Source organism: Rousettus aegyptiacus, unplaced genomic scaffold (genome assembly GCF_014176215.1).
Source record: "Rousettus aegyptiacus isolate mRouAeg1 unplaced genomic scaffold, mRouAeg1.p scaffold_m13_p_9, whole genome shotgun sequence".
Taxonomy (NCBI): Eukaryota; Metazoa; Chordata; class Mammalia; order Chiroptera; family Pteropodidae; genus Rousettus; species Rousettus aegyptiacus.
The window spans coordinates 99,352,753-99,369,445 of record NW_023416312.1 but is presented as its reverse complement, the minus strand read 5'-3'; the positions used below and the strand labels follow the sequence as shown (position 1 = coordinate 99,369,445).

General features: G+C 42.2%; 1 protein-coding gene across 1 annotated transcript in view; it reads left to right on the top strand.

Annotated features, from left to right (window-relative positions):
- The window catches only part of GABRA3 (gamma-aminobutyric acid type A receptor subunit alpha3), a 191,575-nt gene extending 175,545 nt beyond the window's left edge, over nt 1-16,030 (top strand). The window contains exon 10 of the mRNA XM_036226811.1: nt 13,759-16,030. Coding sequence (XP_036082704.1) covers nt 13,759-14,094 — 336 coding nt within the window. The 3' untranslated portion in view covers nt 14,095-16,030. The remainder of the gene's footprint in view (nt 1-13,758) is intronic.
- Nucleotides 16,031-16,693: the final 663 nt, after the last annotated feature.

Sequence of the window (16,693 nt, the reverse complement as noted above, 5' to 3'; positions counted from 1 at the left end):
TAGTAGTAGTGAGTAGTTTGAACGCTATCTGTTGTCTACATAAATTCTCACGAGTATTCCTCGTAGTGTGTGTGATTCTGCTTCTAACTAGCAAGAAGTTTCCCTTGCTCAAAGGAAAGCCTTCTATGTGCCATGCAGGGGTGTGCGTTTGTGTGTGTCGTATTACAGCCTTGACTTTTTCCAATCTCTCTCTCCCCTGCCATTACTGATGGGCAAACTGTGTTCCGCGATGTTCTCACAACCAGCCTGAAAACCAATTTGTTTCGAAACAGGGGTCATTTGTTTCCTCGCTCAGGTCTTTTAGGACACTATCCCTGGCCTGAATTCCATAAATAGGCAAGCTCGGTGTCTTCTGCACCCTGATCCGAGCTGTACTGCATTTTGGAGCGCTTACTTTTTGCTGTCGGGGTTAAAAATGCTTTCGAATTTTATGGAAGATAGAATTTTGGTTTCTGTCTCATTTTCCTTGCAGTTTTTGGTTGGTTCCAGGGAGGAGAATAAAGCAAAGATGTCCTGATATATTAAACTGAAAGGTCCCTAGAAGGTATTATTAAACAGATGTTTTAAGAGCAGTTAGCACTAAGAACTGATATCCAGCCAGAGTTAACTAAGAAGAAACTATGCCAAATTAAGAAATTTTATGAAAAGTTTGCTAGACTGGTGGACCAGGAAATAGCATAGACTTTATCAAGACTTCTGAATAACTTATTAAATTATGCCTTTATGAAGAAGAAACAGCAGTTGAAAAATATTACAAATTAGCATGATGTAGTTGGTTGACCAGTTGAGGTAAAATAGAATTGACTGATAGATGGACGTCAACCTGAATGGACATCCCTGTGATTATCCCCAGGGCTTCATCTTCGACCCTTCCCTCTTAACTGTCGTCACCAGGGACGCAAATGAAAGCACCTAAGAGAGCAGATTCAAAGTCGTAAGCTGTCATTAGTGAATGTTCATTGGAGAGGAGTTACCTTCTGAGTTACGAATCAAAAAGAATGTGTAAAGTTTGAAAGAATAGGCTAAAACTAAAAGATCACATTTGCCAAATCAAAGCCTTACACATAGATACAAAAAATAGTTCTGGGATAGAAAAGTTTATAAATAAGATAATGGGATAAAGGGGGAAGGGAACTTAATGTAAGCCTTCCAGGTGCTGTAACTCTCGAAAAGCCAAATTTGATTTGAGCTTAAGAATTACCTCCAATGTGGAGGAATGAGCAAGTGAGATGGTAAGCTCTTTTGTTCTGTACTGGTCGGGCCATGTTTAAAGTACACTGTTCCAGGCTGGTTGTGACTACAGCGGACAAGGGACAAATGCCTCAAGAGGATGATTGCTCATTTCAGATAATCTGAAAGGCTGTCACAGACGTCTTTTGAAAAATGTGGTTGATTTGTGTTTTTGCGGCCGGGAGGAAGTGCGGGGGTGGTTTGAAGGCAGAGAGAACTAGAATAAATTGATAAGAGACTATAGATGTCAAAAATGATGACCGTTTCTCCAATTCCAAGTAGTTATGAGAATGACAAAACGGGAATTGTCTAAAACTCTTCTGCAGAGATGGTGATTTCTGTCTTCCTCTTTAGTCCCGCTCCATGGTCAATCCATTTAAGTTATCTAAAGTAAGTCAATTATGAGATTTGGAAAAAAAAAAACCTATGCAATGCATAAAAATGGATCTCTAATGTAAGGGGGCTACCCTTTGTCTGCGCTGCTCCAATGTGAAGGAATTAGTGAGAACCACTGACCCCCCCCCCCAAAAAAAATGAGCTGCGTTAAAAGTGAAAATATTTGGAATTTAATCATAACTTATGTTAGTTTCTCTTTTCTTCCTTTAGAGAGACATATTAAACCTTATTTACTTCCAAAAGCTTAGAATGGGTGAGCGTGAAACTGTTTACAAGTAATAAATGATTTAAGAATCTATTTCTGATCTGTACTATGATCAAGGATAAGATAAAACGCAAGGGGAAAGACTACGAAGGAGAGGAAAAGGAATAGGTAGAAACAAAACCCTATTTTCAAAGGAAGACAAGCACCTTGTGACAGCACTCAGAGAAATAGATGGCCTGGGGACTTCCGAGGATCAACTCTATCACTGCTTCCTCTAAACATCCCGCTAAAATGACAGTAAAGAAATAAATTAGGTATAAACCCACAACCATCAGAAGAACCACAGAAGGGGTTTCAGTTAGACAAGAGATTTTAATGCATTTTTTAGAAGAATAAACGTGAAAAGGGAATAAGAAAGAACTCCGGAGGAACTCGGTGTTTGGGGTGCTCGGTACGGCAGGGAATAAAGCACAGGGGTGCAGCTGGGGGAATTGGTTGAAATCTTCACACAGAGTCGTCAAGACCTTAGAGTCCGCCCAACGTGAATGGCTGCTGCCAGATGTGTACTTCCCAGAAGAACAGCAGAAGTTTCTCTTCTTTCTAAAAAGCCGAATGTCTCCAGAGAAAAGACCTTTACATGCTGACATTTGAGTGTACCCCAGGAAATGACTTGCTTCCCGCTGACAGTCTTAAATTGTGATTTTACAAGCCGAGCTCAGGGGCAGTGAACACGCAGACATTGTTTACGTTGCCGAATTATTATATTGAGATACCAAGGATTACTGGAGTGAAATTTGCAATGTGAAGGGGAAAAGCAAAGATTTAAAACCCCCCTAAATTCAAAACTAACCAGGGAAAAAAGAAAATTTAGGGAATCAGAGAATTTAAGAAAGACAAAACTAACAGGTACCATTTATATTTGTAAATATTAGCATATCTAAAAAAATAGGGACAGGATGCTAATATAAAAGGAAATCACAGAATAAGAAAGAACTCTTAAAAAGAATTGTCGAAATAAAAACTTCAGGAGAGAAGTAGGAAAATAAACTGAAGGAAATCTCCCTACGAGCAGAGTATAAAAGAAAAAGAGAATGTAAAAGAAAAAAAAAAGACTTAGGGATGAATCTAGGAAGTCCATCCAACTCAAGCTGCAGAGTGAAAAAGAAAAAGGAAGGAAGTTAAAGAACTGATACAAGACTTTTTTTTTTTTTTTTTTTTTACAAAGGGAGACATAAGCCTCCAGATTGAAAGTGTCCTCATCAGTCCACATAAAGGCACATCATCATGAATTTTCAGAAAGTCAGGGGATAAAGTGATCGTCTAAAAAGATTTGAGAGAGAAAATAAATGGTATCTACAAAGAAATTTTTAACCCTTATCCTGTTTAGAAAAAAAAAAGTGCATCTCACTGCCAGTGTTCATTTAACAGCATGTGTAGGAATACTACATTTCCTAGGATTTGATATTTTCGGCGATCCAACTGCTAAACACAATGCTGTAAATAGAAAACTGTCATTTGTTTCCAAAGACTATCGATATACTAGAGCGATGTTAAAATAATAATAAAAGCGAGATACTTCGTGGCAAACTTTGTGGGTAAGGTTAGGACTGTAATCCACGAGCGTTCTCATGGCAAACCGGAAAAGGGTTAAACAAATGGGACCACATCGAACTAAAAAGTTTTTGCACAGCAAAGGAAACCATCAACAAAACAAAAAGACAAATGACTGCGAGAAGATATTTCCCAATGATACATCCGATGAGGGATTAATATCTGAGATTAATAAAGAACTCATAGAACACAACATCAGAATAACCCCAAACGACCCAATTAAAAATGGACAGAGGCCCTCTTCTCTGTTCTCGGGGTACACTCTCTGGGGTCTCTCCTTTGCCTCATCAGTGGGTCTACTGCTCAGATTTCTCTCCTGAGTTTCAGGCTCACACACACACAGTTACTCACCAGACAATTCCACTCGGGGTATCTCATAGGCCTTTCAAAAGCAACCCGTCCAGAACCTCACATAGCATCCAGCCAGAATCCTCACCGCATCCTCAAGCCCCAGCTCACTGAAGGTACTGCCATCTACTTGTGTGCAAACCAGAAATCCACGACACCTGTCTTTCTCTCCTTCCCACATCCAACCCGTTACATGTCCCTTCCATTCCACCTCCTACGACTCTTGACTCCCAACTTCTCTCCATTCCCACTGCCGTTGCCCTAGTTCAGGCCTCTGGATAATAACGGATCATTTCGATGGCGCTTTCAGAGTGCCAACTGTTGTAAAAAATAAATATATATATCTTCTTCATACATTAGATTCTTGGGTGTTCATGACTGCTTTTAGCACTGTTCGTTGTCCCATTTTTTTTTTTACAGTTAATGAAATTGCAGCTCAGAGAAAATAAAATAAATAGCTTGCCTAAGCTGGGAGGTTTTGGAGCTGGACCTCAAACCCCTATCTCTCTAACGCTAATGCTCTAGTACTTAACTATTATAATAAAACTGAAATATTGACTGCAAAAAAAAAAATGGACGGAGGACCTGAATAGGCATTTCTCCAAAGAGGACATACAGATGGCCAGTAGACATATGAAAAGATGCTCAACATCACTAATCAAAGAAGTGCAAATTAAAACCACAATGAGATATCACCTCACACCTGTCAGAATAGCCATCATCAATAAATCAACGAACAAATGATGGCGAGGATGTGGAGAAAAGAGAAATCTCATGCATTTTTGGTGAGATTGCAGATTGGTACGGCCACTATGGAAAACGGTTTGGAGGTGCCTCAGAAAATTAAAAATAGAACCACTTTATGACCTAGCCATTCTGCATCTGGGTATTTATCTGAAGAATCCCAAACACTAATTCCAAAAGGTATATGAACCCCTATGTTCACTGCAGCGCTATTTACAGTAGCCAAGACATTGGAAGCAACCTAAGTGCCCATCAATAGATGACTGGATAAAGAAATTATGGTTCATATATACAATGGGATATTACTCGGCCATAGAAAAGAATGAAATCTTACGACTTGTGACAACATGGATGGACCTGGAAGATATTATGCCAAGTGAAATAAGTCAGACAAAGACAAATACCATATGATTTCATTTATATGTGGAATCTAAAGATCAAAATAAATGAACAAACAAAACGGTCTCACAGAAACAGAAAAAATACACTGATGGTTGCCAGATTGGGTGGGGTGGGGGAGCTAGGTAAAAAAGGCGAAGGGATTAAAAAGTACAAATTGGTAGTTACAAAGCAGTCATAGGGATGGAGAGTATAGCACAGGGAATGTAGTTAATAACACAGAGGGATCCCTTCATAAATGATATAAATGTCTAACCACTATGCCGTACACCTGAAACTAATAAGATCATGTCAAACGTCAACTGTAATTGAAAATACATTTTAAAAAGGAAATTAGCAGCGAAACGGTATCAGACTTCTCAGCGGCATTGGATGCTGGAAGATGGAGGAGTAAATCTCATCAATCTGAGAGATAAATGACTTTAACCCTAGAATCCTAAGCGCAGCCAAAGTATCAATTAAATGAAGAGGTACAGTTGTCATTTTTGGACCTAGAGGAACTCAGAAATGTCACTTGCAAGCACCGCGCCATGTGAAGACACTGGAGGATGTGTTCTATTAAACAGGAGCGTAGAACATAAATAAAAGAAAAACATTGGGTCCAGAGAAGTGGGAATCCAACAGCGGACATAAGTGAAGGAGAATTTGGAGTCTGGAGCAGGAGGCTAGAGGTATTTATATAGCCATTTATAATAATATTACCGCTGATTATTGATTGAAGTAAAAATATTGCCACAATTTTTTTTAGAGGATAAAGGAAGAGTTGCATAAATTGAGGCAAATAATTTATCAGGAAAAGATTATGTATAAAACTGGTAGAAGTATAAGTGTATTTAGAAATATATAAATAACTTAGAAGTATCGGCTAAAAGATCTTAAAATAATTACGAGTTGCTGAACAAGGTTGGGGTGCACTGGGGTGCAGGTTTCCTGGGTTTTATTATAAGCCTTTAAGATCTATTTTATTAAAAACTATGTATTTAAATTTTCGAAAATTAAAAAAAGCGAATCAAAAAGAAATAAAGCTCTACATTTAACAGGAATATAATTATTCTTCTTAGAACTGCTTTTAAAATATTCATAAATTCTTACTTAAATTTTGGACACAGTAATTCTTAGGTTCTCTTTATTATTTTCAAATAAGACTATTCGAATGCCCCAGTAGAATATTTTATCTGTTTTATATTAGAGAAAACGCTCAACTTCCATCCAGATCTCAGGAAAGTTTAGTTTTATCGTTAATGGCTTTTAAATCTGTGGGGGTCATAAACCGGTGGTCTCTCATGGTCTCCTACAGTAGGCATTAATGCCCTGACAACAGCCACACTCTACCACTGCTGAATGGATTGAAACAAAGAAAAAAAAAAACCAGCAGTCACTTTCAGAATATATGTGGGATGCGGCTCAACTGTCCATGACCCCAGTACTCAGGAGCTGACGGTGTAAAGAGGAAAATAAGGTACATGTACCTACATGTCCAGAGCCGCGACACAGGACCAAGTGCCGCCTGTCACAACAGAGAGAAAACCAGAATGCTCTCTCTCCATTTTTTTTTTCTTTTTAACCTTAACTTGGCTGTTTTTTTTTTGAGGAAATTACTCCATCAGCTGCCACGTCGTGCGAACTGCTTCGGGCTTTCATGCTCGCCCCATCTGGCTCTCTCTCTCTTTTTCTTTATCATCTTACCAGCATTATTGTCTCCACGTTCATTTTATAGAAGGGATTCTTATAACTAGTTTACATTATTTGCAGCCACTCTAAGTTCTGTCTTTATTTTTCAGTTTGATGGCCAGTCACCCTCTGCCAGGCAATGCCACTTCTACCACTAGGTAAAGGCTTTGGAAATGAACAAAATCTGATTGCCTATACTACTTGTTCTAGTGTTTCTGTTTTGCTTTTAGGAAGGCCGTAGAGTTAAGTCAGCCAATGACATTAGTATGTTTGGAACTGTCACGTGACATCAGAAAACCTCGCGATAAACTTCGTGGACATGTGAGGTCATATACTCTACGGGGCTCACTTCCATGTCAATGCTCAAATTGTACTTTCCTTTGTGGTTGTCTATCCTCCCCTGACTTCTTATCTTTACACTCAGCTGGGATTTTTTTCTGGACTTCTCCTACCTCTCATGAACTTTCTTAAACTTCCCCCAGGAACTCCTGTTTACTGGGAAAAAAAACAAAACGATTCAGCACCTCAACATTCTTCACTGAATGGGCCCTCCATCTCTCTCTTAACTAAGAACCGTTTCTCAGTTGAGACTCCCTCCCACTGCCTGCTGATCTCATTGTCGTTTTCCAAGAGTGTGTTTCCCATCCCCTTAATCCCCAATATTTCCTCCAGACCGTTGACTCTTCCATCTTTTACACTGACAATGTCTCCTTCGAAGCCCTAGACCTTTACCTGGATCCTCATACATTATGTTGTCCTGTTTTCCTCTTACTGTCTTGATATTTTCCTTTGCACTCAAGTCACCATCTCTCACTAGCCTCGCTGGATTAGCTTCTTAATTTTCTTCCTCTGCTTTCATGACAACTGTCTATTCTCTGCCCACCAGTTAGGATGATCATTTAAAATTGTAAATTAGAAACACTTTGTTTCCACTACTTTAATGGCTCCCCACCACACTTAGATCAACATCCGGAGTCGTTGCCACGGCTTTCAAAGCCTTAAAATGGGGACTTTTCATAGGTCCCCATGACATTACTTCTTACCATCTTACCATCAAGGTAGCTTCCTTGATGATCCTTGTATAAGTCCCTGTCATTCTAACCCCTAAATGCTTTTTTTCACTTCTGTTCTCTCTGGGAGTCTCGTTGTTCAGATCTTCCCGTAACCTGCTTTCTCATTTTATTCAGATCTCCGCTCACCTTCTTAGACTTTCTCTAACTGGCGTTCATCACCCTTCGCTGCCCCTGCCCTGCTTTGCACGTGAGCATTACACAGCTCCCCTCCTCACGTTACAGAGCTGTATGTATTTAGTCGCTTATGTATTTATCCGGAACGTGAGCTCCTTCACAACAGGGGCCATGTTTTACTGTTCACTGCTGTACCCCCTAGCACATAGCACAGAACCTGCCATGTAGTGGACACTCAGTAAATACTTAAATAGACAGCCTCTGGAGTTTCTCAAAAATGCACGATTCCCCGTTTTCGTTGCTTTTCTATCCAGCCTTGGCTGCCTGGACTATCGCTGCAGTCACTCACCTACACTCCTGACCCCCTCACTGAAATCCAACCCCTCCACGTCTCTGAGCAACAGTCCACAGACATTGACAGATTGCTGACACCGCTGAGCTTATTATACTCTTGAATTCTGCTGATCCTTCAACCCGGGACTGTATTCCTTCCCTAATCAGTCTGTCTTCTATTCCCTATAAAATCTATTTTATCTTTTTGGTTGATTCGATAGTTTGATTGTATCTGTAATAATAAAATAATTCTATAAAGAATATTAAAATGCAGTCATACATTCTTTAACATTAGTAGATAATTATGGTATAATACCGTGGCTAAGAAATCAGATGATGCGCCACAATCTCATTTTTGTCTTCCAGGAATAATTCCAATTGTACCAAGTAAGTCTTAAAAGATAAACACCAAAAGTGTAAATTGTGGTCACATTTTTTCTCTTTGTTTTTCAATCTGTATTTTTCATTTTCTAACTCACTATTTTTAAAGTTATTTCAAATATTAATAAATTCCCCTATTGTAATATTCCTTGAGACAAATCACTCTAAACAGATTGTCTAAAAAAATTTATGACGTCTACTTAAAGGTTGCGCAGATATCTAAATTATTTACTGAAACGTTAACATTTCTGGGACCTGTTAGCCAAATGAGATATTCTAAATGAGGGATTGTTGACATATAATTAATATAATTAACAAAGACAGGTTTTTTTTTATGGTGAAATAAACCCTAATGACATAGAACAAATCAGGAGAGATCGTATGATGTTCAGGTGCCGGGCCTAAAAATTAATGTTCTGTCTTTAAAAAGTACTATTATAAGAATCCTCACACTAGATACTGAGTTGCTTTTCTATGCCTTATTTCAGTTGTAAATGGATTTTGCAGTCCCCTTTTCTAGCATCTTGTTTGTTTCTTACATTCTTTTTTGTTTTATCTGTTTCAAGTATACAGTGCATTGGTTAGACATTTATATAGTTTATAAAACAATCCCTCTGATTGCTCTTCCTCTCCCCTGAACCTCCACCCAGCCATTACGTTAGTGCTGACTGCATTCCCCGTGCGTGCTCCCCATCCCCGTGACCATCTATCAGCTACTAATTTGCACTTCTTTAACCCTTCACCCCATTCTCCCAGCCCCCCAAACCCCCTCCCCTCTGGCCATCCCCAGATCGTCCTCTCTATATTCGTGAGTCTGTTTTTGATCAGTTTGTTCTTTTCGTTCCTTAGAGGTTATTATGCTGAGTGAAATAAGTCAGGCAGAGAGATACCATATGATTTCACTTAGATGCGGAATCTAAGGAATGAAATCTATTTTAAGTCTTGACTATCTCCTTCACCTTCTCCACAGGGAACGTAAAAGCCATCGTATAAGATTTGCCTTAGCTTGCTGTGTATCTTTCTTCCCACCAAGGCACGGGTAGTATTTGAATCTCAACCACTCTTTCCTTGGCCACGATCTGGCCCCAGGTAATTCACCATTGGGCTCTGGATGCCTTCCAGCCTCCCAGAAAGCTGGTACGAGTGATTACTCTTATTCTACCTACGTTTTCTCCCCTTTCCTTTGGCTGATTGCCCCCTCCTCACCCTACACGCTCTCTTCTTTCGAATTTCCTTGACTCGTTATGACTTTCTGCACGTTTCTTGTGCTTTCTCCCTTATATCTTAGTTCGCTTTTTTTAATTACTCTTCCTCATCAAACGGCCTAAAATTTACCATCTGAACCATTTTCAGTGCACAGTTCAGTCATATTACATACGTCCCGTTGTTGTAGAACCAATTTCCAGAACCGAAACTCTGTCCCCATGAAACGATAACTCCCCATTCTCCGTTCCACCCTTCCTCTGGTGACCACCATTCTACTTTCCGTCTCTATGAATCTGACTAGTTTGAAGTGCCCTCATATAAGTGGAATCACAGTATTTGTCCTTTTGTGACTGGCTTATTTCACGCAGCCTAATATCCTCAGGGTTTATGTATGTTGTATCAGAATTTCCTTTCTTTTTTGAGGCTGAATAATATTCCATTGCGTGGATAGACCACGTTATGTTAATCCATCCCTCCATCCATGGAGACTTCTGTCGCTTTCACCTTTTGGCTCCTGGGGATTATGCTGCTGTGAACACGGGTGTGCAGGTATCTCTGCGACCTCGCTTTCAACGTTCAGAGGTATATACCCAGAAGCAGAGTTGCTAGGTTATATTTCAATTCTAATTAAAAGTTTTTGAGGAACCAACGCACCATAGTGGCTACACCATTTTATATTCCCAGCATTTGCACAAGGGTTCCGATTTCTCTAAAACTTTGACAACATTTCTTATTTTGTTTGTTGTTTTTGTTGTTGATAGTAGGCATCCTAATGGGTGTGAGGTGGTATCTCATTGTGGTTTTGATTTGTATTTACGTAATGACTAGTGATGTTAAGAATCTTTTCACGTGCTTGTTGGCCATTTATATAGCTTGTTTGGATAAATGTCTATTCAAGTCCTTTGCCCATTTCAAAATTTGACTTTTTTTTTTGTCATTGCTGATTCATCTTGGAATCCCATATAGCGTAAGCTCTGTTACTTTGCCCCATTTCTGAAAACCGGGGTTCGGGAAAGTTGGATGACTGTTAGGGGACGTGACAGAGGCACTGGACCGTTTCTGCATATATTCCACAGTCCCGGCTGTGTCTCAAGTACATTCAGAGCTACAACTGTCCCTTTAAATTGTACTTCTGGAAACAGACCGAGTGGCATCTGAGGGAAACTCGAGTTGGACATGCACCAGCCCATAAAAGTTTTGATTGCCTCATCCCGAGACCCACACAAGTTAGCTTTCTAGAAGGAAAAGTAACCTTGTCCAGAGTCATACTGCTTGAGGGAACCTGGAAGAGTCAGTTCCATTTTTGTGGTTGGGGGATTATTCCAGGCTGAACTATAGAGACTTACTTGCTCTCTGTATAGGCGAGTTCAAGACTCACGACGAACAAACTGAAAATCACACAGGGGATCTTCTGGCGGGGGGTAGACATTTTTTTTCATTCAGTAAACATTTATCAGAGGCCTAAGAGCCAGGCACTCGGCTGGGGAGGTCGGACTGGTATTGCATCTTAGTCAAAGTTCAGTCAGTCTGGTTTATATCTATGAACATTCCAGAGCAGAGAAGTATTTAGAGAACTAGATGCAGAAATATTAACCTTTAATCTCTGCCTCTCGCTCCTATCTTCTCAACACTACAACTTTTGCTTTGATTTCCCTGACAATTGAGGTAAAAGTTATACTGGCTGATTCAATGAACCATTTTGGAAAGGGTGAGGGAAATTAAAACAGAAATTTCCATTATTATAAAGTGTGCGATTAAGTCAACTGCTGCTTCTCCCTATAGAACACAAAGTGGCTTCGAAACTAAGGAAGGAGTTTGCTGCTCAGAATGAGTGTTTCAGAGATATGGTCATAACGAGCTCATAAGAAGAATAAATGAAATAACACATGAAAGCTTCCAGAAAAAGCTTTCAGGGTAGTAGCTTTTTTCTTTCTTTTTTTTTTTTGTCTACCCATGAAGGAGATTACCAAGCAAATTAACAAGTAAGTGGGCAAACACATAAAGTGCTTTTTTATTTAATAGCAGGGACATTTACCAGCAGGCCTCTATCCACACAATGAATCTAATTACAAATGAGTCCCGTGTGGTATTTAAAGCATTTACAGGACCTTTAGAAGCCTTAGTTACACCCCCCTTCCACTTGTAATAACATAACTGCAATCCTCAAAAGAGAAAGACCAGTACTGCTTCGTAAATGTCTTACTAGTCAGACTATTCATTTACTTAAACCAACTGCCCCTCAATTGCCCCACCCCACCTCCCCGACTGAACACGCTAAAGCCAGCACAGGCTGGCAAATCAGGAGGGCATGACACTAAAGGCCTTTGCCACATTCATTGTGATCCAGCTGCAACAGACCCCTTGTCACCCCTTAAATAAGCAGTCCCCTCAACCTGGGCACTGGCCTGTGCCGCATCTTCACCTGATGAGCTCTCACTCAAATGGCGGCCTTCTCCGAGCCGCCATTTTGAACACCCAAAGGGACTGTGCGCCTCCCTCTACTTAATCCCCATCATCAATCAGGCAAAGAAAGCCCTGATTACGTTGAAACAATGATGTGTTCATAAGGCTCTCTCCCCCCAACTAGACTGTGAACTCCTGGAAAACAGGGATTAAAGCTGACTCATCTTCTAACCTTCCCACCTATTCATAAACACCCAGCAGAGTTTTGGGCGCAGTTGCTATTCAGTAAATATTTGGCAAAAGTTATTATCAGGATTAAGAAGGTAAATGGCAGCATGATCTAAATGGGGAAAAAAAGATCAAAATGATGGGGATTCTGAAGTGAAGGAAAAAAACAGGAAAAAAATGAAGAGAAATGGGTCAGTTAGAGAGAGGGTAGATGTAGAGAAACCCAGAAAAGAAGTAGGAAGTAGAGGAATAAAGAGGTAAAACACGCTGGGAAGCAAAGTAACGCCGAGAAAGGGAACGCTGTGAGGTGCCTGAAATCGGGGTGATCCAGCTGGTTGTCATTTTCCTCAGACACTCTTGGGCATTTCTGAAACTTATCTATCTCCACTTTTTCCTAGAAACAAAGAGGGATGGAAGGAAGAAAAGGCCAGAGTTGGGGAGTGAGGCAGCAAACACCAGACACCGCCTTTGGCTCAGTCTGGGCCTGGCCTGCTCCCAGGTCCTCCCCTTCCTCAGCCTCTCCCTCCTAATCCAGGCCTGAGTTTTGTCTCTTTTCTCCATGGAGGGTCCATGTTATACACGGGCTATATACGTGAGAACAGACGGGCACACGTGTGCATGCTTGTTTCCCAGTGAGTTTTTTTTTTACTCTGAAAAACCCCGGTGTGTCTCCTGGCCTGCCGAACACATTTACAGTGCATGAAGGGTGAGCTGCTGTCATAATGATGCATGTACACGTGCCATCGTGGTTATTGTGTCTTTGAGACGAAATGACTTTCCAACTCACGGAGCTTTCTTCCCCACAGGAGATGTGCCACTTGATGGTTGAAGCCTTTTGGAGTTATTTCTCGGGTAACCAAAAAGTGTCTCGTGCCTGTACAAAGCAGCACAGTGCAGTCCTGGAGAAAAGTCAGGAGCCCGGGTGGCTGCTGAGGGCTCTGCCACTCAGTCTGAGGCTTTTTCTCATCTGTGAAATGGGAGTAATGTCACCCAGCTACCTCGATAGGGTTACTGTGAGGATCAAATCACACGATTATGTAGGACCCTACATGTGACCAACACTTTACAGTTTAAGTGATTTCTACCAGTGTTCTCTCCTCTGATCCTCTCAACAACTCTGCCAAATGTTTCGATCCTCATTTTACAGATGAAGAAACGAAAGCTCAAAACGGAGAAGTGACTTGGCCAAAGCCACATAGCTAGTAAAGCAGGATGATGCAAAGTTTCTATTTTCAAACTTGTCTCCAATTATCCCTAGACACAAACCTGACAACTCAGTGCTATTGGCTTCATGGCCCCCGTTTCTTAACTTCTCTCATGGCTCCTCCTCCCCACAGCCTCTGAAGGCACTCGGTGTAGAGAATTAATTTGCTTTTCTTTTGTTCCCCCTTCTCCCCTACTTTTTCTGGCCCGTAGAAGAAAACACCAGCAGCCCCGACGAAGAAAACCAGCACCACGTTCAACATCGTGGGGACCACCTACCCCATCAACCTGGCTAAGGACACCGAGTTCTCCACCATCTCCAAGGGCGCCGCTCCCAGCGCGTCCTCCACCCCGACGCTCATCGCCTCGCCCAAGACCACCTACGTGCAGGACATCCCGACCGAGACCAAGACCTATAATAGCGTCAGCAAGGTTGACAAAATATCCCGCATCATCTTTCCTGTGCTCTTTGCCATTTTCAATCTGGTCTATTGGGCCACGTACGTCAACCGGGAGTCGGCGATCAAGGGCATGATCCGCAAACAGTAGATAGCGCCGACGCAGCAACCAGAGCACCCTACACCCTAGGGAGCACCCAGGCACCCACACCCCAGGGCTCCCCTTCATGTGTTTCAGGATTCCTCTTTTTAACCCTCTACTAAGCTGTGACTCTCGATTTATATTGATGAATCTCAATGGAAAAACAATTACAAGAAAAAAAAATACTTGCCCCTCTAACATCGCTGAGCGCATCCTCATCAGAGCCAAACACTGCCATCTGTCCGGTTGCTCATCTTAGTCTGCCAGTCTCCCCCGGCTGAGGGCGCTGCATGTATTTCATTGCACTCTGCCAACTGCAGAAAGGACTGGAGACTCTACTGCCCGTAGTGGGAGCCTTGGCCATTTGACAGGTCCAGACCAAGAAGGATTGTGCATTGGTCTACATCAGGTGGTTCAGATTCACTAGGGAGCCTGGCTGGGATATCCCGACGGGCCTGCCTGCCACCTCCCCTGCCTACGGCAGGGCCCGCTGAGCATGAGTGCCAATGGCAAAGGCAGGAGCTAATCTCTGCACATGGCCCCCAGCCCCTTTATTGGCTTGGAGCTAAGTGGGGACAGTTGAAGTCCACCACTGTGTGTCACGTATGGCCCAAACCAGTAGAACCAACTGGGTCAGACTGGCACCAATGTGGCTGGTGCCCTGCCATGTCCAGCTCCTCAGGAAAATAGTACTTTTTTTTGGTATAACTCTCCTCCAGGAAAGCCCTCTTCTCAAGCCCTTTGACCCCCTCATAGCCCGCTGGACACGGCTTAGTTTGGACTCATTACCGCCTGCAAACTCTTTAGGGAAAGGATCAAGTATCTTCAAAATTGATGCTAAAAAGGTACAAATAGAAACGAAAGCATCTAGATCACATGCCTATGCGATAATTTTATGAGGATGAGAGAGACAGTAAAGTCACCTCCTTGCCAAGGTAACTGGTCGAGTAATGGATGGGGCCGGAGGTTTGGGTCGGGTGGTAGCTGAGGCTTGAAGTCTTGCTCAAAAGAGAGGGCCACAGGGAGATGAAAGTCAGCTGCTTCGTTCCACATCCTCCACCTTCGAAACCCCAGCTCAGGCCCAAGGACTTGGCTCCCACTGCATCAGGGAACTGCTCCTCTGTTAATGCTGATTCTAAGAGGGGTGAATCAGAGTCTAGTCGATTTTCGACTCAACTAGATCATTAACTTTACTATCGGTTTGACAATATATTATTTAGGGGCCATTTGATCTCATTTGTTCTTAATGTGAGTAAACGGGACAATTATAATTACAGCATTTTTATAAGGTAGATAAACTGAGTCTTAGACATTTGAGTGACTTGCCCTGGCTCCTTACAAATGTCTGTGATAGAGAATCATCACGTGCCTCTTTCGCGAAGGCCAAAATGAAGACAGGATTGAGAAGGCAGGTCCACCCTAACCTTAGAATTGGCACCATCTCAACAGGCCTGCTGGGTCCTAAATACGGTTTGCTTGGACATCAAAAAAGATTCTTAGAAGGTCATGTATTACCCAGGGAATGAGATTAAGATGGCAGCCCCAGCCACTCATCCAGACTATCTTGGAAGCCCAGAGTAAAGCCACAGGTGGTACCAAACACAGATTCCCCCCGTCTGCCCCCTGAACAAAGCTCCTAAGGGGTCTGTCATTAGCTGCTGGTTGCCTCTTCACCCATCCTCCCCCATCCCCTGCTTCCTTGCCATTGCTGGGATAATGCATGCCAGTCCCATTATTCCTAATACTGTGTCTGTAGGTAAATTCATGACTAGAAGAACGTAGTGTTGTGGGGATGGGGGGTGGGGTGGGGTGGGGGTGGGGCTGCTGGTGATCGTCCTGAGGAATTAGAATGGAAGACTGACCTTTGCCTCTTTGTAGAAATTGTGTTTCCAAATGCTTTGGTGCAATGTTTAGTGGCTGTTTATTAAACTCTTTCGGAATTGTACTCGGGTTGGAGAACTTTTTTTGATCGCTCTCTGCCTGACACAGGTGGAACTCTGTGCTTGGCTTTCGTCCCCGCTCGCGAGCCACCTTTCCACTTTTTAACACCACTAGAATATGCGGGAGAAAAAGGTACACCCAGAGCGGGAGACCTGTTACATCCAAAATGGAACCGTCGTGAAACCATGGCTTAACTCAGAGATCTTATTACCCATTGTGACGGAGAAGGAAACACCTGTATTGCTTCCTCTGCAAAATTCCCCACTCTCAGGAAATAGAGAAAGCTTTCTTCATTGCAATCCTAAAGGCCTTCTCCTTTCCGTTGATTATTATTGCCCTTAGGAAGTAGTTTCCTCAGGTAACAGTTATCAGGCAGAGACAGAGTGAATGTCTGCTTGTCTGAAACATGAGTCGGGAAATGCATAATGACCCTGATTTATTACAGAGTTAGGAAAAACTGGGGAAATAATCTCATGAGATCTGCTTGAGGCAATCACCTGACTCCTAAGGGATGGGGGAAATGTCCTTGGGGGAGCATGTCAAATCATACCAGCCTAACCCTGAAATAAAACCACTGAGCCCCGGTGCGCGTTCCATCCAGCCTTGTGGTCACGTGATAGGCGCCCTGTTGCTGAAGCAACCCCACAATCCCCTCCTGGTTCCGCCT